The sequence below is a fragment of the Fundulus heteroclitus genome, chromosome 10, assembly GCF_011125445.2.
Source record: "Fundulus heteroclitus isolate FHET01 chromosome 10, MU-UCD_Fhet_4.1, whole genome shotgun sequence".
NCBI classification, from domain to species: domain Eukaryota; kingdom Metazoa; phylum Chordata; class Actinopteri; order Cyprinodontiformes; family Fundulidae; genus Fundulus; species Fundulus heteroclitus.
The window spans coordinates 16,812,738-16,839,631 of record NC_046370.1 but is presented as its reverse complement, the minus strand read 5'-3'; the positions used below and the strand labels follow the sequence as shown (position 1 = coordinate 16,839,631).

At 39.8% G+C, this 26,894-nt stretch overlaps 2 protein-coding genes across 2 annotated transcripts; both read right to left on the bottom strand.

Annotated features, from left to right (window-relative positions):
- Nucleotides 1–460: 460 nt before the first annotated feature.
- plekhm1 (pleckstrin homology domain containing, family M (with RUN domain) member 1) lies at nucleotides 461–26,894 on the bottom strand. The gene is made up of 13 exons (XM_036142129.1): nucleotides 26,637–26,894; nucleotides 21,188–21,393; nucleotides 20,344–20,432; nucleotides 17,381–17,622; nucleotides 16,034–16,693; nucleotides 14,745–15,240; nucleotides 12,373–12,511; nucleotides 7,896–8,870; nucleotides 6,340–6,485; nucleotides 4,423–4,616; nucleotides 4,174–4,237; nucleotides 3,902–4,059; nucleotides 461–1,630 (listed from the first exon to the last, which is right to left on the bottom strand). The coding sequence occupies exons 3-13, from the start codon at nucleotides 20,395–20,397 to the stop codon at nucleotides 1,522–1,524; spliced, it is 3,237 nt and encodes a 1,078-aa protein (XP_035998022.1). The 5' UTR covers nucleotides 20,398–20,432; nucleotides 21,188–21,393; nucleotides 26,637–26,894; the 3' UTR covers nucleotides 461–1,521.
- Nucleotides 25,280–26,604, bottom strand: LOC118564421. Its single transcript, XM_036142583.1, has 2 exons — nucleotides 26,290–26,604; nucleotides 25,280–26,244 (listed from the first exon to the last, which is right to left on the bottom strand). The coding sequence occupies exons 1-2, from the start codon at nucleotides 26,474–26,476 to the stop codon at nucleotides 25,280–25,282; spliced, it is 1,152 nt and encodes a 383-aa protein (XP_035998476.1). The 5' UTR covers nucleotides 26,477–26,604.

The following is a 26,894-nucleotide window of genomic DNA, read 5'->3' as shown; positions in this document are numbered from 1 at the left end:
AGAGTCAGGGTCCATTTAACGACCAGTGTTGTCATTTTTATTACTTCAAGGTACATTTCAGTATAGGACCCAATAAATAAGGAAATGAAAAAACATCTTACATGCTTTTGTTCCATAAGGACTTGCAATTTTAATGGCTGAATTTTGTATTAACTTGTGCACTTTACAAATTGACATTTAATGTTTATTAATGCTGATTATATTTAAGTAAGCAACAGATAATGGTATTGATATTAAAACCAAAAAAAGTTAGCAATATTGAAATAAGTTGATCCTTCTGTAAATAAAAATGCCTTCATTAACTGTATTTAATTAGTTACTGCACTGCCATTCTTTTTTTTGTATTTACTTTTAATTTACATCTAATTTAAATTATCATGAAAAAAAAGTTTAAGCACCTTTGGATCTCCACAGTATGGACACGGTATTGTAATGCTGATTTTAAAAAAATGCACACATAAATAATACAATTACAATAGTTTTATTTCAGAATGGCCACTTATACATCACCAGGACATAAAGTAAGTGTTATCTAGCAGTTAACAGCACTGCAGTATTCTCAATGCTCCCCTTAAACACGATATGTTGTGCATATATCAAAAGGATTTTTGTTATAGGCAGTTTTGAGTAATATTTATTGGAATCAGCTAACTGAAGACACGAAAACAGAGCAGTAAGAATTTAGAAAAACACAAAAACCCAGGTCTGCTCAGTGAAAGACAAGGGTACAGCAGCTACATTCTGCTGCAGAACTTTGATAATGTGCAAATATGCAAAATATATGTTTTGTAGATGCATTGGAAAATAATGATTTCTACATAAATCCATATCTTTTCGCATTGATTTTTAAAATCTTTGTCCTGAACTGACAAAAATTAAGAAGTGTAAACCCAAATACCAAACGTAATCATTGCTATAGATTTAATGCTTATGCAGTTTAATATGAACAGATATGTTCTGCATTTTTGCCTTGTTATAGCTATAAATCAAAAGGAAATTAAAGCTTGAAAATAAAATCAAGGCACAATCAAAATCAGCTAACGAGATCATTCTAAGTGCTGCTTTAATAATTTAAAACATTTAACCCTCACCACTGAGTCCCGTATCAGGAGAAAAAACAGAATGCGACGTTGCATGATGCACAAGGTTAGGAAAGCTGAAATAAATTCCCATATTTCTTCAGTATTCAAAACACTTCCATGTACTAAAGTGTTGGATATGCTGTCCTGCTTTTGTTTTAACATCGTGGCTCAATCATTGTTCGTAGAAATAACAAATTCTCTGGTCGTTATCTTTTGGTTGCATCAGTCCGGTATATTGGCCTCTAAATTAGTGCAAAGTTTTAGCTACTGTCACACTGAACCTCCTTCATCGCATTGCCCCTTCAGTGTCCAGTCAGTCAGGGCGGGCCCTTCATTCTTGTAATTGCACTTCAGGCTACTTCATGTAAAATCTCGATTTCTGCTTTCAGTCGTCCGTCGGCAAATAAATAGTCTGATTGTGAAATCTTTGCTGCGGTTCTCAGTCCTCCAGATCTCTCTCCAGGTATTTCTTCATTCGCTCACAGCGAGGACAGGCGTTCTGGGCAGTCTTGCAGGGAAGGTGAAACACCGCTTTACAATCTTTACACCTGAGGCAGACAAAGAGAAATCATTGAAAACAACTTGGTTTAAAAAAAAAAAAAAGAAGGCATTTAGACTTCCTGAAGAAAACGATCTAAACATCTATCCTCATGCAAATCTTCAAAGTAACTTTAGTTATAGCCAAAGCGCTGAGAAGACTGGCTAAAGGCCGCTACATAGACGGGAGAACCGAGACAATTTGTCTCGCTCTCGCAGCAAATGATGTAATTTTGGTCTCTCAGCCTCGTCTTGGAAGGTCTCTATGCGTTGTTGGGGCAGAACTTCTTTCCTCAGTTCAACTCCAGTGGTTTAAGCGCCACTTCCACTCACTTGCAGACTACGAGACAAAAACTCTTTATCTTCAGGGAGTACATAACAAGCTTAATATGTTAAGCTTAATATTCAATAAGAAATTGAAAGCAGCGTGGCACAGCTGCAAACCTACTGAGACATGGAGAACATTATTTAGAGAAGCAGCCAAGAGGCCCACGGGAACTCTGGACGAGCTGCAGAGACCCACTGGTCACGTCAGCGATGTGTTACCCAGAAAACTATTTGCCAAGCATAACGCAAATCTGACCTCTATGGAACAGAGGCAAGAGGAAAGCAGATTGCAGATTCCCTCAAACCATGTAGGGAAAACAGTAAAACATGATTAAGAAGGACATAACCCTGAACAGAACGTCTTCATGATGAAACATGGTGGTGGCAGCATCATGCTGTGGGGAGGCTTTTCTTCAAAAGCGACAGGACATGCTGGTAAAAGATGATGGGAGGATGAATGAAGCAAAAATACTCTGCAATCCTGGAAGAAAACCTCTTAGGCTACGTTCACACTGCAGCCTCAAGTGACCCAATTTCGATTTTTTTTGCCCATATGTGACCTGGATCTGATCTTTTTATAACAGTCTGAACAACACAGATCAGATTTTTTCAAATGCGACCCAGGTCGCTTGGATATGTGGTCCTGAATCCGATACGTATCTGATCTTTTCAAATGTGACCTGTGTCTGTACGGCCGGGTCGCATTAATCCGACCTGTACGTCACCGATACTCGACAAACGTCACTATTCTGCGTCCTGCTATGCAGAAGCGGGAAGAAAGACGACCCATAGCGGACTACAATAAGGAGAGCATTCAATGGAGGGAAAGCTCCGGTTAGAAAAATAAATAAATGACGGCACACTTTTTAGACAGTTTCATTATTTCTTTTTGTAGAACTCAAACTGGATCTGCACAAATCATTGAAGATGATTTCAACTATTGTTTTTGGTCAAGCATCCAAATTAGTACATTTCTGGACCCGTTTGCTTTTCCATATTCAGGTTGTTTATTTAAAAAAAAATAGACAACCGTGCACCTTTTAATCCTTTTTTCTTCCACCTGACATATATACAAACATTAAAGAGCAACTTCAATTTTCCCATTGAAACGTCTTAAAAACCAACAAGACTTCTAAGGCTTTTGGGATTCAATTATTGCACTGTTTTTCTTTTATGGACTATTTTCCATAATTTATGTCTACGGCTTGAGGTAACTTGGAAGAAAACGTCTAGATAGAAAAAAAATTTAAAAAATTACAGACGATTTTTTTTTTGTAAAAACATACTCTGCTAACAGACTCTTTGCATGTTAGCCATACTTATTCTTGTGCAAATTAAACTATAATATTTTTAACTTTAGGCATATAGTGCTTGCACTACTTTGTGTTGGTCTACCACCTAAAATGCCAGTTTAGTAAATAGGATTTTGTGGGTAAAATCTGATTAAATACAAAAAAGTAAGGGCGTTGAATACTTTTCAAGGAACCAAATGCTTTTAATACGGGTTTGAGGCTTTAATTTATGACCCATTATTGCTTGGAAACGTATTTGTTTTTTACCCCAAGTCCGCAATTACTTCTTAATGATTTCAATAACTTTGTTTTTTTTTACCAAAAAAAAACACACACACACAAAAAAAAAAAAAAATTTCAGCCTTCCTTTGGTTCTGGCTTTTAAACTTCTATTTCCTTCCATTTTCTAATCTTATGCATTGAAACTGATTGCTAAAAACAAAACAAAAAAAAAACAGCATTTCCAAATTATATCTTTGCTTTGATTTTAAAGCATACAACGTACACTTTTGTACAGTGTACATTGTATGCTTTATTTTAAAACTAGTGTTCTATCTTAAACACTAAACGAACATATCTTGATATTAAAATAATGCGGCGAGAAGGTGGAGGGATTGGACGAGCATGAATTGGGGAAGAGAAAGAAGCCTCTGGATAACATACCTGGTGGTGGTGTCGAACTGGAAGGGGAAGAGGATGTCATCAGAGTGGCATATCTGACAAATGAAGCCTCGCTGAGTGCACAGGTCACAGTGTAACACGTGATTAGAGGCATGCTGCACCAGGGAGATCAGGAAGCCTGCATACTGGCCCTCTGCTATCTGCAACATAAAGCAAATACACGCCTTCAGATCTGTCGGGGCGGCAGATGGGTGATGAAACATTTATATATATAAAAAAAAATAATCAAAAAAAAGAAAAAGCTAAAAACATACCTGTCTTAAATCCAGGACGCTGTATAGGTGGCTCGACTCCAACAGGTAGGTTCGCTGCCCCATCCTGGAAAGAGAATGAAAGCGCATAAAACACATTTAAATAAAATATATATTAAAACATATACACTCAGAAGGTTAAGAGCTTCAAGTCAAATCCAAGTTACCTTTTACTGGACAGAATGCCATTAAATCCTTGCCTAAATCAGGTCAAAGCAAATAAAACACGGCCTAATAAACTCACAAACACACCTGGTTTGGAGTGTCCTGCAGGCGCCGCTGCGGCAGGACAGCAGGTAGTCGCCCAGCAGACGCAGCCTCTCTCGCAGGCTGTGGGCCTGAGCCATGGATTCTGAATGGTTAACCAGCTCCGGGTTCAGCTGCTCCAGGTTCAGCAGAGGCTCCTGCTCGATTTGAGCCAACAGGTGCAGAGCTTTCTTTGACACCTGAACAGAGAAAAAACTGTAAATGGCACAGTCTAGGGAGGAAGCTGAGAGTTTACAGCAGTAAAACCTGGCTCAAACTATGAGAAGGGAAACTTGGCATAAGTACCTAAAAGGTCTTATCAAACTGTTGCATTCATCATACAGTTAGGTCCAGAAATATGGGGAAAGAAACCAAGTTTTTCTCATTTTAGTTCCGTGCAGTACCACAGTGAATTTTAAATAAAGCGACTCGGATGCAGTTCAAGTGCAGACTTTCAGCTTCCATGTGAGGAACTGAAGCATTTTCCCCCAAACATTCCCTTCATTTCAGAGGCTTAACATGAACTGAACAAATAAAGCAACTAAAAATAAATGTAATTTCTAATTATTAGCGCCTTTACTGCCAATGACAGCCTGAAGGCTTGAACTCGTGGACACCACCGGGCGCTGGGGTTCCTCCTTTTTAACGTTTTTAATGCTTTCGGATGCGGTCCAAAGTTTAGCCTTCAACGAGAGAACCGCATGCTCGGTTGGGTCAACGCCAGGTGACTGACTTGGCCATTCAAGAATTTTCCCACTGCTTTGCTTTAACAAAGGCTTGCCTTGGCTGGATGGTGTGGCTCATTGTCCATCTGCATTATGAAAACGCTGCCCAATCATTGGCTGCATTTAGCTGGATTTGATTAGACAGTCTACCTCAGGATTCATCCGGCTGCCACTGTCACATCATCGATAAAGACTAGATCTTGGTTTCTGTACCAAAGCTGTTCTTCCAGAACTCTGCTTGCTTCTTAGGGTAGATTGGACGTTCCTTAAAAAAAAACATCTTTCTATTCTTGAGGCTTATGAGTGGCTTGCATCTTGTAGTGAACCCTCTGTATTTACTTTCATGCGGCCCTCTCCCCATGGTAGACTAGAGTGTTTTTTTCCTGTTTTTGCAGCCTAAGGGTGGCTTGTTTCACCTGTATGAAGATCCTTGTTGCATGTTGTCTGTTCAGAGCAACATCTTCCAAATGCAAACACCTTACCCAAAATCAACTACAGGCCTTTAATCTGCTCAACCGATACTGGAAATATTTGAATATTTTATCTTTTTATTTTACCCAAGTATGCACAATTATCAACAATTGTGCAATATTGAATCTGGTATGCATTTTGTACTCTTGTCCTTCCTTTAGAACTAACTTTAGACTAGACTGGCTTGTTCTTTTTCTCGTTACTACCAATAACGCGTAACTCTGTGTCTTTGCTGCCGTCACACCCGAATTTCTCCACTGTGGGACTTTAAAGGAATTTCTTACCTTACATATCGAATGAGTTACCCACAGCTACCCACACCGCCTTTGATTCAATTGTCCAATTACTTTTTGTCCCTTTAAAAAGACGGGGCACATGCTAAGAAGAGGAAACTCCTAAACTATTCATGCAGCTGTGGATACAGTCAACTTAAAGCTCAGAGTCTGCTTATTACACCCATATTCTTTATATAAAGATAACTCGAATATGTTTCAATAAACAGGTGAAAAAAAAGTGTCCAGATATTTATGGATCTGACTGTATTTCTGCTCTAAGCAGTTTTGTTACTCTGATGTGCTCCGGCGTCAGTCGGCCCTCCCCAGAATAGTCCTGTTCACATTACATAAAATGTTTCGTTCCGTTTCATGAGACTCAAACGGTCTGATATATGGCGCGGGCATTGCCTTGGAAGAGCATTTTAAAAGCGATCGGAACGACTTTCTCCTACCTCTCGCTGGTTGAGGTCCCAGTTGTGCACCATGCGCGACGGTATGATGGCAGTGTCCCCCTTGTGGCAGGAGTCACAGTAGTACCGACCCGAAAACTCACACAGCCTGGCTCTGCCTCTGGATGGGCCGATCTGCTGAGGACAGCCTGTGAACGACGCAGCAACAGCGCATTAAACGGATTCGCATGCAGTCAAATACACGCAGGCCGACTGATGATGCTCATTAAGGTCGCTTACACTCGTTCTAGTTAATCACAGAGCCTGTTTTTGACATTAGGTGTAGAGTACTAACATTAAAAATAAAGCAGAAAAGAAAAAAAAATTGTCAAACTGCTACTAACTTTTACCATTTTGAATTTTGCTGCTTTAATAATCATATATATGCAATTTATTAACTTTTTTTTTTCATATATAGCAAACATGGAAGCAAAAACACGAAATGAGCCCCTGCTAAACTCAGGGTACAGAGTGTTCTACAGCTTTGTCCCTTTATGCTCTTTGTGGAGTAACACTAGTATAAGCATTTAATAGCTGGTTAATAGTTAGTGTATGTGTCAGAGTATTTAAGTTCAAATGTTTATAAAAACAAAAGCATAGGGCTGGACGATATAGAAAAAAAAAGTATATTGAGAAAAATAGAAATTATATTCAAAACATATATTTTAAGTGCAGCCCTGGCCATTTTATGCTGTTGTTTAGCAAACTGTTTTTAGATACAGAACACTGAATTCAAACTCAAACCTTTATTCAACCAACTTTTTACCAAACCTGCAAGTTTTTTTTTTTTTAAACACAGTAAGAATGCATGCTCTCTGAACTCTGAAGGGGGCGGAGCTTGGTTCCTGGGTCTGTGTTTGTGATTGGTGGGGTGGATGTAATGACTGTAATATTAACCTACATGGCTAGAATGCATAAGGAAGGAAAACTACTCTATTGAACCCCATCATCGATATATATCTATATACCTATTGAATTATCCTCCAGACCTACAAAAACAAAATTTTCCCATCATACAGTTCAACGTCCTTTTCATGAAATGCAGGAGAAAGTGCCACCGAGACTCGAGTCATCACCAGACAGAGCTGCCCCTCCCCCACCCGTTGCTGCTGTCTGAAAGAAGCCCAAAGCACTTCTCCTTTGATTACAACAAAGACAAATCTGGCTGTATGGTGACATCTGTAGTCACAGAAATACTTGGACAGTCAGTAAATGCGGCTGATATATTTAGTATAACTATAAAAATTTAAACGTGGTACCATTTTAGCAGCAATAAGAACACTTGTTGCTTTTGTTTGGAATATAAAACTAATTAAATGGTACATGCTTTTATTTTCGACAGACATGCTGGGTTTAGCTGTCCCTTTAATCCACTACTACCTTTGTAAGCGTGATGGATTGAGTGCCTTTAGGTTTCTGTGGTTTTCATAGCCAGAATATTTCCAAACAGCAGAGTTTGCCTTTCCTGTGATATAGGGGCAAGTGTAGTTTCCTTCTTTCAGCCAGCTGGGAGACAATGCGCAGCAACATCAGGAAAACACCCAAGCATAAATACAAACCTGTGCATTTAAAGCCCTGAATGTCCAGTCCCTTCTCTGATGGGACCGTGTAAAGGTGCAGCAGAAGCGCTCCGTTTTCTTTCAGTCTATGTTGCACCAGTTTGTGCAGCTTTCCATTCACTCCAGTATTCCAGACCGTTGCAAACTCCTCGCATATTCCATCCTCGCCGCTCTCCAAGTACGAGTCCAGAGCTCCGCGGATCAAATCCCTCCAGGAGCGAGCTTCCTCCGCATTCTCTGCCCTGATTCTTAAGGTCTCTCTCACAGTCAGGACTTTGAAAAAGGCTGGTCCTCCCAAGGACACGTCCGGAACGACGTCCCTGATTTCAGCAACAGGATGGTTTAGCCACAACACCTTTCTTTCCTCCTGTACCCGGAAGGCTTTGAGGGCCTCCAAGGAAAGGGAAAAAACCAAAGGGGCCCATGTCCTTGCTTCAGAGTCTGTGGAGAGATACAAAACAGCTTCTTTGAGAGCATCCGTCTCCAAGTCAGTAGTTCGAGTCCAGTCAAACTCCTGCGGAGGAGCAGACGTCTCGCTCGAGTCAGAGGACGAGAAGCGTCGCTCGGGGCTCGAAGGAGCAGAGGACGGGGATGAAACCGTGCGCTCGTCCACTCCATTTTCACCAGAAGGCTCCAGCACTTCAAAATGCTCGTCATCGTTCGGTGTTGGTCGGCATTTGTTCCCGGCCTCAACTATACGGTCCACCCAGTCCTCCGCTTCATCCTGATTGGCCGCCCGGAGGTAGAGCCGCTTCCCTGGAAAGGCCAACTCGAAGCGGCCCTCGGATGACGTGATGCGAACGTCTTCGCACCGCAGAAGGGAGCAGTTGTCGCAGCACTCCCGATCCTCGGCGTTCAGATACAGCCGGAACTCGTAGGGCGAGAGCTCGCAGTAGTAGTCACGCCATATCCCCATCGCGCCCCGCCGTTCCAAGTGGCCCAGCTTCAGCAGGCCTCGGAAGGGGTTGGAAAGCCCTGGAAGGCAAAACCGGGAGAAAAGAGGGTCACACTGTACGGCTGAAACGGCATATTTACATACAAGGTATAAAAACCGACAACTTTGATGCTGTTTGACATTAAATCAGATGCACTTGTCCTGTTTTGGGGTCACTTGGGATTACTAAAAATATTTCTGTTTGCTAAATGCTTGGATAGTGAGAAAGTATTACAGAATGACTTTCTACCGCCCTTAAATCAAGATTCAATCAAGAAGCTTTCTTGTCATTGTGTTGCCATAATGTCATTTTTGTCAAAATGGACATGATTACACATGACACACAGACACTAGACATGATCTTTCCTTTTTCTTTTAAACAAATAGGTGTTTGCACTGCCTAACAACACTCCCTGGGGTGCTTAAGCGTTTATATAGTCTTTAGCAGGTTGCCCCCTCATTTCCGAGTCAAAAACTCAGACAGCTGACTACAATATGTCATGGTTTAGTTTTGGTCTAACTGTTTTCCCGGTTATTTTCCAGTACCCCCTCCTCTCTTTCAGCTCACCCTCCACTCCCTCAGCAATCAGTCACACCTGTTAGGCACCAATTAGTCAGAACTCACTCCACCTGCCAGCCTCCCTACATAAGTCTCCCTCAGTCTTATCTTCCCCGCCGGTTTGTCATCAGTTTCCACTCACTCCATGTCTGTCAGCCTAGTTTGCTCCTTGTTTTGCTGCTGAATTCCTGCCACCTCTGTGCCTCAAGTAAACCTCTGCTAGTTGCTGGATTTCCTGCTACTTCTGTGCCTCAAGTAAGCCTCTGCTAGTTGCTGGATTTCCTGCTACTTCTGTGCCTCAAGTAAGCCTCTGCTAGTTGCTTGACTTCCTGCCACCTCTGTGCCTCAAGTAAGCCTCTGCTAGCTGCTGGATCTCCTTCCAACTCTGTGTTTCAAGTAAGGCCTCTGCTAGCTGCTGGATTTACTGCTACCCCTGTGCTCCAATTTTGCTCGCTGCTTCATTGCTTGGATCTCCTGCTGCCCCTGTACTCCAGCAGCCCTGCTCTCCCTAGAACAATCTCGCTCTGCTTCTCTGGATCAACAACAACCCTGTATTTCAAGAACTCTCTCCAGTTCTTCAGCTCTGGCTCTCATCTACACCCCGGTTCCAGTCCAGTCCTGCCTCTCTGGTTTCCTCATCCACTAATCATCTTTCTTTCAATAAACTCTCAGAAAATAGCTCCGTGTGTGGTGTGCATTCTGGGTTCATCATGAAAACTCATGACACAATACTGTGCAATAATTTAGGTGTAGAATTGTGAAATTTGCATGGCTGTCCGACCTGACATATTGAAGTGTGTGAATAGACATTTGCAAGTGAGAGACAGTATAAATGATTTCATCAGATTGGAAACCTGTGAAACCGGGCTGATGGTTTGTAGATGTAAAGGAGCGAGAGCCCTTACATCTTTGGGAAACAAGCTGTTTTTTAAGTCTGTTAGTTTTTGATTTATTATTCCTTACCGACGCAGAAATCATAATGCTTAGTGATGGTAAACCAAACATGGAAGTTGTAAATGGGGTGAATGTTGAAAGAGTGTATGAAAATAAATTTACTAGTTTCATTATTGATGACCAACTCATCTGGAAACTTAACAGTGGACATATTCAAAATAAACGATCAAAAAGCACTTTAGTATTAAGCACAGCTGAGCATGTTCTAGATCGAGGTGCTTCACATACTGTACTGTTCCTTAGTTTTACCCTACTTAAGTTATTGTGCCAAAATTTGAGGTAACAATAACAAAACTACAATACAACCCTTAAGCACATTACAAAAAAGATCAATAAGGATAACTAACAAAGTTGGACCAATATTTATTCAATTCACTGCCATTGCTCACCTACAAACAGCTCTTATTATGTTTAAAGGTGCAGGGGATAAACCAGGAAGCAGCTAACGGCTATTAGCATCTCCCAGTGAAACATTGATGAATGGTCCAAGATCCAGTAAAAAAATAAAAATAAATGATTCCAAGAGGGAAGACTGGAATGTTTCTGGGAATACAGTATGAACGTTGGTGTTCACTGAAGTGGACACTAACGCTGCTGATCGCTCAGATGTGAACACAGAGATGATTGATGTGAGTACCTTTTCTGATAACAGGCTCTTTGCTGTAGATTGGTGTATTTAATTAATGATGGTTGGTCTTCCATCACGCTACACTGCCGCTTTACCGCAAGGAATTGCAGAGGATCAGGCTCGGTCTGGCATTATTTCATTTTGATTTATTAATCAAGCAAATCCGCATTATGATAGTTCTGCGATATTGCCGGTAGATGGCGCCACGCCTGTTTATATCAGCTCATCGCACCCGGCGCTGGATTCCTATCTACATTATCAAGATGGAGGCTTAATGTATATAACTTTATTTTATCATGATCAAACAGTTTTTGGTCTTTTTTTATAAAGGATATAACCTGACTATGTGTACCTTTAAAGCAAATGATAACCTGCAGCATAACATTCAAAGAATGTTCAAAAAACTAAGAGATCTAGCTCGGTTTCAGACCTTTAAACTCAGAACCACCAGAAGACTTTTCTTTGTTTCAGTGTGTGGGTGAAACTCTGGAGCAGTCCGAATGTGAAACTACAGCAATGAGCAAATATTAAAAAGTTCAAAATAAGGAACAAGAGGATGGTCACAGACGAATATGCCATGTTAAGTATGATTAACATACTAGTATTTCTGCATCACTTAACGTAAATATGAACCTGCCCTACCTTTACAACCCAGCTTAAAACGTACTGTTACTCTTTGGCTTTTACCACAAGCGAGACTTTTTTTAGCGAAACTTTCTTGCTTTTATGCATTATCTTTCTATTTTTGTTTTTTAATGGATATGTTGCAGTTTGCAGCTATGTACAGCACTTTGTTTCAGCCGTTGACTGTTTTTAAACGCTTTACAAATAAAGATATCGTACGGCATGGCAACCATACCATAGAATTCAATAGGAATGCATTGGGATACAGATGCATTGTAAAAAATCTGGAAATAAGAGGTCTAATGGATTTATTGGAATTGTGTAAAATTGTTAATATAGTTAGCGACGGAAGATGACGAGTACCAGTACCAACAAAAAGTAGTGCTTCGTTGGAAAGTGGAAGAAACATGATGCAAGGTTTTTAAAACCGTTAAAATCAGGAAATAAAACCAGGCTTTTGTATTCAGCCCCTTTAGTCCATACATTGTATACTTCCTCCCCCAACATGCACACACCAGCTTTGCACATCTAGAGACATTTCACAGCATCTGTCTTTGCAACATGGAACACGAAAAAAAAAGTTAAAAAGTTTTTTTAAAGACTTTTAAAAAGGTTCCGTTTCTGTTCCAGTTGGAAAAGTGGACAATACGCAATATTTCCAGTAATTTATGCATAATAGATGTTTGCTTATGAGGCGCTTTTAATAGCTGTCGCTGTGCTGATCTGTTTGTGAGCTTTAGGGCTGTGGTTGGTTAATGACTAAAAGACTGTAAAATACCTATTTGTCTGCGATGGACGACACTGGGAGGAGACTGGGAGGCCTTGAGATCCGCTGTGGGAGACACCTCTTCATTATCAGGCACCTCTTCCAGGTGAGGCTTGTAGATGTCGTCCTCAGAAATCCAAGACCGTGAATGCTACAAAAAACATACATACATATATTTTAACTGAGTTATAAAAATACAACTGCCCTACCGACATTTCAAAACAAGCACCGGCTCAGGGTCATGTGAAGAAAACGTAAGCGCTGACATTTGAGCCGACCACTGCTAAACGGGTTCCTGTTAAATCATGTGCCTGAGGTTTGCGTATGAAACTTTTGAGAAAGTTGAGTAAACATGAGTGCATATTTATCAGTCGTGACTAACTAACAGAACAGCCGAGGTGGAGCAACCAAAGCACAACTTCTGCGTTTGGGGAAAAGGGTGTCAAAATATCCGGCAGCCATTCCTGTTTGGAAATCACAAGTTAACATAATGATAAAGGGTTCATACTTTCCTCACAATTATTCCAACGTGCAGCGGAGTATGTTTCTGTCCTGCCACAGGAGCAGTTTCACTTCTGGTCCACACAGCGAGGGCATACTGACGTTCGTGGCCTTATACGCCACAGGAAGGTTATTTTCCCCTCAGACTAAACACTCATGATCTTCTACAGCCAAAATCAGCATTTTTCATATTTTTTTTTTTATTATGGAAGCTATTTTGATTTGTCCACCATGACACAGTGACGTTCCAGAAATTACTGCCAAACATCCTGTTTGTCATTTCTACATAAACAAACCTAGTAGTAGGACCGGACGATGATTCAATAATATATATCGAGCAATAGACATGTGGTGTAGTTCATTCTAGCCTATTATGTAGGTTAATACTACAGTCATTACATCCTCCCAACCAATCACAAATGCAGACCCAGGAACGCTCCTTCACCGAGCTCCGCCCCTTCATAGAGTTTAGAGAGCACATGTTCTTCTTTTTTTTTTTTATTACAATTTGGTAAAAAGTTAGTTGAATAAACAGTTGAGTTTGAATTCAGTGTTTGTGTGTTCTTTACCTAAATATAGGTTATTAAGCAACAGCATAAATGGCCAGGGCTGCACTTAAAATATTTGTGCAGCCCTGGCCGTATTTTCAGGCTTTAAGGCGCATTAAATATTCTTCCACAGTGTGTACGATCACTGTTATCACTCTGCCCGTAAACGTACACACAAACTACCTGAGAGGGAAAGGGAGATGGACAAACTATCCTTCTCTGCCGGTAGGACAAAGTAGTTGAACTACACTGCCCCGTTTCTAACATAAGGCCAAAATAAACTTCACTGGTATATTGGATCAACTTTCTCGGTTTATTGTTGCTAGCGCGTACTCTGGGTGCGCGCTTCCTTACATGAATGCACTTCTACTTTCAACATTAAAGACAGGCAGTCTTGTAGACAGTTCAGGGGTCCTGTCCTCACTAAGACTAAGAAAGTAGAGAACATCAGTTCGAAAGTCCTTACACTGGCTCCCTGTATCTCAGAGAATAGACTTTAAAATACTTTTGTTGGTCTATAAATCCCTGAATGGCTTAGCACCTAAATACATCACAGACTTGTTATCAGTGTATCAACCCTCCAGACCATTAAGGTCTTCTGGCTCCAGCATGCTCTGCAGAACCAGAACCAGAACTAAACATGGAGAAGCAGCATTTAGTTCCTATGCTCCGCTTATCTGGAACAAACTTCCAGAAAACTGTCGAAGAGCGGAAAGCCTGAGTTCCTTTAAATAAAGAATAAAAACACATTTGTTTAGGATTGCCTTCAATTGTTCTAGTTAAACTGTTTTACTGAAACATCATTAGTTCAACTTTGTAGTCCAACTGTTTTAATGTTTTTCACACATGCTTTTAGTTTCTATTTTCCCATGTTCGATTTTGTTTCTACAATTTATTCCAACTTGTTTTTATTCTGTTTTATTTTCCTATATTTTAATAATGTAAAGCACTTTGCATTGTCTTTGTACTGAAATGTGCTACACAAATAAATTTGCCTTGCCTTGCCTTGTTACAGGGCCGATCAGGTAGTGACACAGTGTACCGTAATGCTCTGAATATCCATTGAGCGGAGCGGCTTTGTTGCTAACCAAAGTCATACTTACACATTTTCAACAGATTTTTGAGCACATTGTACCACATGCAGTGTCAATTTTTGAGAAAATGTAAGGATTTTAAGTGTGCCTTGTAGTCTGAACAATACGCTATATGTTGTGAGTTTTTTGATAATTGTCGATATCAATCAACATGATTTCTATGTTATCGATATGCATTTTTTTCTATATCATCCAGCCGTACTCGGTAGCAAGCCTTTTGCTTTCTTTATGATATACTTACTGAGAGTGAATCTGTAGACAGTTTTCTGGAGACGATACTCGCTGAACGCGATCCTTTGCGTGTGTGTGAGTCGGAGCTGTTCCTCTCTGAGCTGCCCGTTTGCTTTATTTCCTGAACCGGCTGCACGGTTTCCTGAACAGCAGTCACGTGTTCTGCCTCCACAGGCTTGATGGATCCGATAGCAGAGGGGAGCACGGCTGTGTCCGAGCATGAAGCATCAGAAGAGGCTTTATGGCAGATCTGCTGTGGTGCCTGGTCATCCGGTGGCTCATCGCAGGATGGCATCTGGACAGCGGGTGGAGGCGACTCTGGACCAGAATTGTGGAGCTGCTCTGCAGGGTCTTGGGATGGCATATCGTGGTCTTGGTTCTCACTGTCTGAACCGCTGAACGTCGTGTTCTCCGAGAATGGCTCGCCTCCTGTGCTGGAGACGAACGAGTCTTCACGCATCGAGTCCTGACTGCACTGTCCACCTTCTCGGAAGTCACACAGCACACTGCAGGAACAAACACACAAGTCAGGAGAGACTTATAGATTTCTCATTTTAAAGAGGAGGATATGCATGATTTGAAGACATGAAGCGACAAATCTAATTACTGGTTTGTTGGATTTCCAGCCAATCTGAAAAATAAAAAAAGCTGAGAGGCTGTTTTGTTTAAGTTACGCATCAATTTCCTCTAATCAGCTTCAACATCTCAACAACGTTTCATAAAATTCAGCTTTGCTGGTTTTGTTGCATAAAGTATTGCTTAAAGAAACACTGCAACCATCAGCCACGAAAAAAAATAAAATAAAGTGTTTGTATCTGCTTTAACACTCAGCCTGATAGAGACTGGGTGTGATGCCTATTTAAATAAAGTGAAATAAATACATCTTAATAAGTAAATAGGGCATTTCCACTCCATTCTAGATCTGATGTATGATCGATTTTCTCTTCTAGCAACAAAGGGAGTGTAGAACTGAATCTGCCACAACTAATATGGAGCAACCTGAAGAGAGCTATGGACAAGGCCTTAAACTTTTGCAACATGTAATGAGCAAATATTGCCAGTTGTATGCGTGCAGTGCTAAAAGCCCTCTAACAAATGAGACTGAATGTTGTAAAAACTAAAAAGATGTTTCAACAGAGTATTAGTTTAATGGTGTGCTCATTTACACAACCAGGTTACTGCACTATTTTTATTCATTTTACCGCTATGCAGTCTAATTGCTTTTTTTGTACTTGAATCATCTCGTTTATGTCAGGCATAACGCTTTCCCAAAACAAAAGTACAGAAAACCAAACCTACTCTTTCTGGTGCCTTTTGGTGCCGTTTCTGACATTAATGGGGGTGTCCAGGTCACCTGAAGACCACTGCTCTGCAGTCGGGCTGCGGGGGTCCTGGCCGTGCAGGAAGCTATCGGAGCTCAAGCTGGAGGAGAGCTGGGAGGAGCCTGTGGTGTCTAAACTCAAATTAGAGGAGTAAAGTGCCGTCTTTTCTCCTTGTGAAACCTCAGCTCCGCCGGAAAGGAACACTGGGCACGCTCTCTGCGGATCCGTCGCATCCGATGAACCGGACGACTGAGACACGGTGTCCCACGACTCCTTACGCACTGGCTTCGAGGCGGGACAGCCGCCGTCATTGAGGTTGTCCAACTGGGCCGGTGGACAGAGTCCAGCTAGAGCCAGAGGCGTGGTGGTCCATTCGTTAAGCACAGCCGACTTGTAGGACAAGCTGAACGTGAGCGAGGCCAAACCTTGGAGGTAGCTGAGCAGAACTTCTCGCTCCTCTTCATTCAGGAGCAAAGCGCCGGGCTGGTAGTGGGTGCGCAGCTTAGAGTCCTCCCGAAACAGAGACACGAGGTAGCACTCGAGAAGGCTGTGGTTCAGGGCCAGCCGCAGCCACGCCCTGCAGCGGCCCACGTCTGTGCCGAGGTAGCTGATCTTCTCCAGCTCTGTGATCACGTCACTGTAAATGTTTGACAGATGGTTTAGGAATTTTACAGATTGCAAATATTGCTTTTTTTTTTTTTCAATAAATGTAACATAGAATTGGTGTTTCCATATTAAAAAGAGGAGATATCATGCTTTTAGGTTCTTCCTTTTCACATTTAAAATCATTCAGCTGTGGTCTACATAAAGTGGAACAGCAATGCTCTGGTCCATCTTCCTTGTTATTGTTGCTCTACAGTCCCCCTTTTGTCCCCCTTTTTGGGACGGTGTTATGAATAACGTGGGTTAAAAAACACTCAACGACTGAACTTTTTCACTCAACTACTTGTAGCTGTGGCATCCATACGGCTTAGACTACAAAACCGCAGCAAAAAAAAAAAATAAAGTGGTAAATTCATGAAATTGGTTACCCAGATGTCCATGACCTTGTTTAGTTTGCTCTGCAGCAAATACTGAGATGTGATTGTTCACAAAATGTGATAGAGAAAACAAAGAAAACTGAACAGCTTGAAAAGTATGACCCGAACAGAATATTAAGATGTCTTCAGAGCTCCTGGACAGACTACATTCAAATCTTCTGCACTTCTAGAGACTCCAAGTACACAACCAAATGTATTTAAGGGCTAAAAAAATAAAAGTGGATTTTGCATGATATGTTCCCTTTAAGTTGGTATGAAAGATGATCTTTTCCGTTTTGACTTACCGGTGGGTGACCGTCTTGAGGAGGCTCCAGAAATAAGGCTGAGGGAGGACTCCTCGATCCCCCTTCCTACTCCAGCCTCCAGCTTCGGAGCGGATATACTTGCTCTTGATCCCATGGATGAAAACGGCCTCCAGGGCAGAGCAGAGGAGGTTAGCATCCCCGTCTTCACTAGTGACCACAGCATCTGATGTCACGTATCGTTTCTGGAGGGCTTTAAGAGACTGGACCAACTTCTCTTTGATCTGTGTGAAAAAATATAAAAAAAGATGGAAACACCAAGTTCCTTTTTTCCTCCTCACATGAATTCAAAATAATAAGTGGACTTGGTGAGAGAGGCAGGTTTCTTTAAAACCTGTTCACAGACCTGTACAGTAGTTGGGGTGTGTCAACAAAATCAGTATCATTATGAAACCTAGCCTGTAGATTATCTAATATATGTCATGTGACGTGGAAGGATATCATAAACATATAAAAACCAAAGCAATGCTGCACAACACTTAGTGGAAAAAGCTGATTCTTTTAAACAACAGTGATCAGTGGCACTAAAAGTGAGAGCGTTGATGCGCTTGCTACACACTCTACAAGAACCGAGAATTTTGCTTCTGTTGTCGGGGTGGCAAGGACAAGAAGAAAGTTTGTTTTTGCTCTTTCTATTCATACTCCACGAGAAGCTCAGCTACCGAAGTCTGCCGCACTATAACATGTCACTGAAGATCGATTGAGGGCAGGAGGGGGGCACCGAGAGAGCTGGGCACAGGGCAGGCGGAGAGATGAAAGTAGAACAGCAGACAGAAATAATAGTACATGGTGTGCTCTGTCGCTATTTAGAAATACTGCGAACACCAGGGGCGTGTGGTGCTACGGGGGTGGGCCGGCCCCGTTAGGACGATTTATAGTGGAAACGCTACAAGTGAGCAGAAGTGGCATGTTCAACCACTTAAACCAACAGAGTTGAACTGTGCGGCTCCAGCGTTTAAGTTCAACAGATGCGCGACACATTTCTGCTTTTCCAACCTAAACACGGTCATCTAAATCCTGTCCAATCGCAGTATAACTTAGCAGTCGGACACCCACCAGAAAAAGGTTCTGCCCACACGACGAGTCGACAACAAGCATCGTGATCTGCCAGGACGGGGCTGAAAGAACAAAATGCCGTAATTTGCTGTGGGAGCGAGAACAAATGTCTCAGTTCTCGTATATAGCCGTCTTAAAGGCCATCTAAAGGTGCGGTCACGTTGAACGTGAATGTGGCAGGCCGAGCAACAGATTTACACGATATCCCTAAGGGTAACACAGGAGCAATGTAACGAAAAGAGAGGCCACAGTCAATTTTAGCGACGCAAAACGCGTGATTTTGGTGATTAAAGCGGCAAGACACCTGCAATGGCTGCGAAGCGACACTTGGGAGTACAAAAAGCTTAACTTTTGTGTCTTGTCACGCCGCGACAGCCAATCAGAAACTGGATTTGGCTGTGACGTGGGGTGAAGGACTGCGGCGGAGACGAAGCTGTTTTCATTCAACGTGGAAGACAAGCTGAAAGTGACGGTCTCCGGTCAGCCTGAGTTGTATGACTCAACTAATTATTACTACTGAGAAAAGTCCAGAATGGGCCAAGCCTGGAGAAAAGCAAGTGGAGTTGCATATAAGTGAAACCGTCACTAGATAGTGCCTTTGAAATTCTGCATTTCTGGTTCGTCGCCCGCTGTGCGAACAGCCGGCGACAATGTCAGGCAAACAACAGCAAGTAAAAGTGGCAACTCTATGGCGTCAGTCGCGTTCAATGTGAACGCACCTTTAAGACTCATGTGGCTTTGCTTGAAACATACGCAGACATACCCTCTTTTGTTGTCATACTCTGGACCTTGTGTTGACATACGGCATTGAGTGTGAAGAAAGAACAGTATTTCCTCATAACCCTGTCTTGTCTGACCCGTAATAATAAGCTTTGAGTTTAACTTGAACTTGAAGTTCTGACAGAGAAATCAAGATCAGCAAACAGTTGTATTGGGAGGTCAGAGTTGTATGAAATCAGCGATCCATGCATCTCTTGTATCACTGCACAATTAGATAAGCAGTTCTGCTAAAGCTATAAGTAGAAAGCACAAAGTCCAACTAGTGGAAAAGAGTGAATTCCCTGTATGTTACAATGGCTATTGATTGTAATGAGAACAGTCACAGAATCAACAAATCAAGGTAGGTTCAAGCAATAAATCAATTTAATTGATTAATTCAAATTTACAACTTAAATTTAAATTTTCTGTAGAGAAAAAAAAAATAAAAAATCAGAATTTTATTTAGCAAATGCACTCATTGGGCTTCCATAAAGAGAATAGCATGCAACGCTTAAATAGAAAAATATATTGAGAGGAAAACAACCACACTCTGTTTCCCTGTTGCAAATGAATGATGCATGTGCAAAGCTGTCGGTGAACCCCGCCCTGAAATACAAAGCGGGAAATAAATATGATAATATATAATTGGACCGATCCTGTCCTCCACTGCCCCAGGCTTCGGGCATTGCTGAGTCAGTTTAATAACTCCCTAAATAACCATAATGGCTTTTTTGGACTATTCTTTGTTAGATTTTTTTGTGTCATGCATGCAATAATATAGCAGATTTTTTTTTCCTTCTGCTGGATAGACTTTCATTGCCCACACCTGATGTATACTTTTAAAGGCTAAGATGTTGTAGAGATATTGTGATGAATGAAAAGAAACAAAGAAGTCACGAGGGAATTTTATCGTGATCAATCCTTTCATTACAATATTTGGAGACAGCATCACGAATGCACGTTTTCCTGGTGTTGTGCGGCCCTACCCAGAATTATTTTAGTTTTATCACAGTATGAAACCACCAATATTCTTTCACCAAATCATTGCCTTTATTAAAATGCAACAGCAAAAGTCAACGTTAATGTAGACAAATCTTAGCATGCAAAAATGAAAAGTTCAAGATTATTACCTGTTTGACATCTTTATCCTCTGGTTGCTTTTCCGGCATCTGCGTGGCAAGCATGGCACCTCCAGTGAGGGCTTATTCTCACATGGCACCTGAAAATAAAACCTGAAAAGTTGTCTAAACTGCTGAAAGTACATCTGATACTCAAACAGAATAAACTAGCAGAGCCAGTTTCCTTTTCTTCTAAACTAGACTTGTTCCTACCAAAGGAGTATACGTGTTTCCTCGTCATGGAGCATGTGATATATCTGCATTTTCACGGTCTTTGTGAGTAACCGCTTTGTAACTGAGTCATGTGAGGCACTGATTAACGATGATGCCTGTCTGCAGGGAAGTTGCTATAAAAGCTTCTGAAATAACTTCCTCAATCAAATGAAAAGCTCTACGAGATTTTTTTTTTTTTTTTAATCATTGGTTTCCTTAACATTGTACGCATCATGACTGATTTTAATCTTGTGTGGGCTACACTGCAACCACAAAGCAAAAAAAAAAAAAGGTTTAACGAATTTCCGTAAAACAAAATCGATTAGTCTCCAGGGGGCAATTAATGAGGCAACAACAGAGGAGGAAAGTAGGGTTGCATCCTCTTTCAAATAAATAATATTAAAAAGGTCAATGCCACTTTAAAATCACAAAGCTTCAGATCTATGAACGGCTATGACTTCAACATCAACAGGACAAAAGGCAAATCGTTTACTAAGCACACAGAACACACAAATAGCATGTCTAAATTATAGGTTACACTGTAAGGACATTAGGCGATCCAAATCTTACCCTATCTGTAACCTACATGCAAATTTAGAGCAGCGAACCAGCGTTAAATTAGCCCACCGGCTAGCTAACTTACCCAAACAGTTTGGCTAACCTGTCTCCACACTCGCCCAAACACGCCCGTATTCCTCGGGAACTTGTTGTGAACTCGTTGTAAAGGACATCAAATGCCAAGACGAATTTGAGTCCGTGCAGTGCCCCTTTTCGCAATAGTCAAGCGTAATAATGCACCCGTAAAACTCCACATACGACTCCTCCTCTTGTTGCTGTCTAACTGGAAACCTGTTCTTCTTCTTCTTCTTGATTTTATTGGCGGTTGGCAAACAACTTTCCGGTGTGCATTACCGCCACCAACTGGTGAGGAGTGTGGGTCAAAATGGCCATACTCCCAAAGATACTTATATTTATGTATCTATATCTATAATATTAAATTTACAAATACTAAATCCTCCTAATTATTCCTGTTATTATTAAATATTTAAATAAGTATTGATAACATTTATTTTTTGACTTTTTCTGCAGAATATCTATTATATCAAATTTAATTTTCTCCTTATTAAGATCTCTAACCAAAATCCTTCTTTCCTCTTCATATTTCTTACAATACATCACTACATGTTCTACTGTTTCATCTTGTTCACAATATTCACATTTGCCCGACATATGTTTCCCTATTTTGAATAGTGTTTTATTTAATCCTGTGTGTCCAAATCTAAGTCTTGAAATAACTGTTTCCTCTCTTCTGATTCCTTCTGCTATCCTCATTTCTCCGACTTTCCGTTGAATCCTATACAGCCATCTTCCTCTCCTTTCTTCTTCCCATTGTTTTTGCCACCTTTCCTTCATTCTTTGTTTAATGATACTTTTAATTTCTGTCTTACTTAAATTAATCATCATATCAATAGTTCTATTTTTTGATGCTTCCTTAGCAATCTTATCTGCGATTTCATTTCCATTAATCCCTATATGTGCTGGTACCCAAATAAATATAACACTAATACCCATCATTTGAATTTGATATAGAATTTGCTGTATTTCAATTAATATATCTAATCTACTATCTGAAAAATGATTTTGTATACTAAGTAAAGCTGAACTTGAATCTGAACATATTATTGATCTTAGTGGTCTTACTTCCTCTATCCATTGTAATGCTAATAATATTGCTAATAATTCTCCTGTATATACTAATAATTCATTATTTATTCTCCTCTTTACTTTGATATTGAAATCTGGAACATAAAATGCTATGCCTAACCTATCATTCACATTTTTAGATGCATCTGTATATATTTGAATATAACCATAATAACTATTAACATATTCCTGTATGAGTTTATGATTAATATTGCCTTCTTTTTTCTTTTCCAACCATGACAAATCTACTGTTGTTTCAGGTATGAGCCAGGGAGGGATTACTGATAACGGTACAGTTGGACTACAATTAATTTTATCTAACTCAAGTTCTTCTACTTTTTTTCCCACTATCCATCCAAAACTTCCTGTTTGTCTCCTCTCCCTTTCCCAACACGGCTGCAATATTTCTTTTGTAGGATGATTTTGACCATGACCCTGTAAACTAATCCAATAATTTAGTAACAGTTGTGTTCTCCTGATTTCCAGTGGCATTTCCCCAGTTTCAACCTGCAACGCTACAATAGATGTTGTTTTAAATGCTCCTGTAATTAACCTTAACGCTTGTGTTTGTATACCCTCTAACTTTTTAAGTGATGTACTTGCTGCTGATCCATAAACCACACTACCATAGTCTATTGCTGATCTTATTAATCCTGTATATATAGCCTTTAAAGCAGTTCTGTCTGCTCCCCATTCATGACCAACTAAACATCTCATAATATTCAAAACTTTTTTGCACTTATCAATAATTTTTTGAATATGAAATGTCCATGTAATTCTATCATCAAACCATAAACCAAGAAATTTAAAATTTTTAACCCTTTCTATCTCTTGATTATATAATTTAACCTTCACCATACTATTGATTTTTTTCCGAGTAAAAAACACAGTTTTCGATTTTTCCACTGAAAGTTTGAATCCCCATTTATATGACCAATCTTCTATCTTTTTAATAGCTTTTTGTAATTTCTTCACAATATAATCAGTATTACGACCTCTCACCCAAATTGCCCCATCATCTGCAAAAAGAGAACACCCAAACCCATTTTCTATATCTTTAAACACATCATTAATCATTATAGAAAAAAGTAACGGACTAATTATGCTTCCTTGAGGTGTTCCATTTCAATAAAATATTTTGACGAATAACTCCCTCCTATTCTAACCTGTATTTTCCTTTCACTTAAAAAATCTTTTAACCATCTATATACTCTACCTTTAATATCCATCTTCACTAGTTTGATCATCAATCCTTCCCTCCACATCATATCGTACGCTTTCTCAATATCAAAGAACACAGCCACTACACTTTCTTTATTTATTTGTGCTTTCCTAATTTCATGTTCTAAGCACAAAGATGAATCCATGGTATTCCTTCCTTTTCTGAAACCACTTTGCCATCTAGATATATATTGATTCCTTTCCAAATAATATACCAGCCTGTCATTGATCATTTTCTCCATAATTTTACAAATGTTTGAAGTTAAAGCTATAGGTCTATAATTTCCTGGGTTTGCGCTATCTTTTCCTGGTTTACGTATTGGTATGATCACAGCTTCTTTCCAAACCTTTGGCAGCTTTCCCTCCTCCCAAACTCTATTATATAATTCTAACAAAATGTCCTTTGATGGTTCACTAAGTTGACTTATCATAACATAACATATTTGGTCTTTCCCTGGTGCTGTCCTCTTTGCTTTCCTTAATGCACGATTTAATTCTGCTTTTGTAAATGGTACATTGATTAATTTATTGTTTTCACCATCTTCACTTAATATCTCTACATTTTCTGTTATTGTCTCCTCTCTTCTTCTTCTCCCTTCTTCACTTAAATTTTCTGATCCGTGTACTTTAACAAAAGTCTGAGCTAACATTTCTGCTTTCTCATCATCCTTCTTTGCTGTAATTCCATTACCTATTAAAACTGGATAACCAAACTCTTTTTTCATCCCATTCATTCTTTTAACCATTCCCCATATTTTATCTATTTTAGTCTCTCTTCCTACTGAATTACAAAACTTTCTCCAATATACCTTCTTTGCATTTTTAATTGTTTTTCTCACCATTGCCTGCTGCCTTTTATATTCAATAAGATTTTGTATATTATGAGTTCTTTTTAATACTTTAAATGCTTTATTTCGAGATTTAATCACATTTCCACATGCTTCTGTCCACCATGGTACAATTTTCTTTTTATAATTCCCTCCTTTCTTATTAATTGACTGTTTAGCAGCTTCTAAGACCGCTTCACATATGGAATAATTCAGCCCCTCTATATCTTGACAAATATTAACTGTCTTTAAATTTCTTTCAGTAATCATTTTAAATTTTTCCCAATCAGCAGTACTAAAGTTCCATCTATCTACCCTCATGCTTTCACTCTCTTCCATATTTAATCCTACTTCTATAAATATAACATAATGATCACTTCCTATTGTTTCATTTTCAACTTTCCATGTACATATACCAGCAATTGTTTCTGATACTAACGTTAGATCAATAGCTGACTCCCTTCCATTTCTAATATTTATTCGTGTACCATTTCCATCATTTAAACATATTAGATTATTTATATCAATAATTTCTTCGATTACCTCTCCATTATTATCATTTTGAGTTCCCCATAAAGTGCTATGTGCATTAAAATCTCCACAACATATAATCTTCCCTTTTAAATTGTCTGTTAACTCTCTTAATAACTCTAAAGATAACCTTTTACATGGATTATAAAAATTAATTATCGTCACAGCCCCAATTTCACTCCAAACTTCAATTATTATCATTTCCCAAAGTTCTCCTATTTTCAATACTCTGTATGACATTTCTTGTTTGATAAATATAACACATCCACCTCCTAAACCATCCTCTCTATCCCTGCGTATACTCTTATATCCACTAATAACAAAATCTAACATCGATTTCAACCAAGTTTCTTGAACACATATAATTTCTGGTTTATTTTTTAGATTGTTAATATAGCCTTTAAACTCCTGCCCATTCTGTATTAAACTTCTAGCATTCCATTGCAGAATAATCATACTGCTCTTCCTTCACCACTTCCTGGCTTCCCATCTGTCTCTAATTGTTTTTTCACTTGTTCCCATGATAGTTCCCTCATATCCAAGAATTTTTCAACTCCTTTTATTATTATTTTAATTTTTTCTGTTTTATGTTTGACTTGGTCTGTACAGTTAATCACATAGGCTATAAACAGAATAAGTTTTTCAGTTGTTATATTTGTTGTTGTTTTAACTTGTTCTCTGATGCTGTTCTCTGATCTTATGTTATGAATCACTTTTCTTGCTTCCACCCCTGAATTTTGCCCTTGCACTCTTTTCACTGCTTCAGCATAACTTATGTTACTCCCCATCTTCACCTTCTGAACTTCAACAGCCTTCTTCCTAACTTCACAACCTGCATATGTCACTGAATGCTGACCTCCACAATTACAACACTTCATCTGCTCATCCCCTTTACATTCTTCATACCTGTGCTCTCCTCCACACCTTGGACACCTTTGCTTACCTTTACACACTGCCGCTACATGCCCATACCGCTGACATTTATAACACCTTAAAGGTGGAGGAACATATGGTCGAACAAAATAACTCATACATCCGATTTTAACTCTTTCTGGCAACACCGAATCTTGGAATTCCAATAGCACAGACAAACTATTAACTCGCTCACCATCAACTGTTCTCAATAATCTTCTCACTTTTTTCACTTCACCACCTTGAATGTTGCGTCTTAATTTTTCCAGATCCTCTTCAACAGGAATGCCATAAATCACTCCACTGGAACCTTTGCTTTCTTCAAGAACTCTTCTATCAGACACCACTTTTTTGCAAACACTATCAATTTTTAATGCTTTATTTCGTTGAACTTCATCTTTACATTTTATTAACAAACTTCCATCTCGAAGAATTTTTGCACTTTCTACCTCTCCCACCTTGTGTTTCAATTCCTTGGATAATGCCACTGGACCCAGATTAATACCTTCATCCTCCTTTCTAAATTTAAGGATTATTTTGAACCCACTACCTTCAATCTTCCTTCGAATAATCCTAATTTCTTCCTCAGGACTATCCTCACCCAAAGATCTTTTATTTGAAACTTTCCCTTCCTCCCTACGCCTTGTATCTGTCTTACTTCTATCTTTTCTTCTGGATACTTGGGACCATTCACCACTCTCCATTTCATCCCCACCATCTTCTTCCTGTGAGGCCATTTCGACCCAGTCACTCACCAGTTTATGCCAACCGCCAAATCACAATCCAAAAAATAAATAAATAAATAAATTCCAAAACAGTCAACGTTCCCGCCGCTGTCGATCCGACACAACCTCTTCCGTATCGTTTTCCAGCTATCTCCTACCACCAACTGGAAACCTGATGCATCACGGGAAGTCAAAAGACCCGTGTTGCGTTCAACAAACTTCCTCAAAGGCAGTAAAACTGAATGCTCAGCACGAGAGTAAAATTTTACAGATTAAAAAACCTTTTAAAGATACACATTTACAGTAGTCGCGCCCTGACTATTTTGTTGGATGTTTGTGTCACAAATGGGATTGTCTCTCTTTACCATCGGTTACACATACAAGCACATCACCGTTATTAGCAATGTTACAAGCCGTCATTATGGATTTG

Bases quoted from the DNA above. Each gene is read 5' to 3' on its own strand.
- plekhm1 (XM_036142129.1), bottom strand. From the start codon at position 20,397: ATGCTTGCCACGCAGATGCCGGAAAAGCAACCAGAGGATAAAGATGTC. The intron at 16,694-17,380 runs GTAAGTCAAAAC...AAACATTTACAG, and splicing joins CTCAAGACGGTCACCCACCG to TGACGTGATCACAGAGCTGG. The intron at 4,238-4,422 runs GTGTGTTTGTGA...TTCTCTTTCCAG, and splicing joins TGCAGGACACTCCAAACCAG to GATGGGGCAGCGAACCTACC.
- LOC118564421 (XM_036142583.1), bottom strand. From the start codon at position 26,476: ATGGCCTCACAGGAAGAAGATGGTGGGGATGAAATGGAGAGTGGTGAA. The intron at 26,245-26,289 runs GTAGTGGGTTCA...AGGAGGATGAAG, and splicing joins TATTCGAAGGAAGATTGAAG to GTATTAATCTGGGTCCAGTG.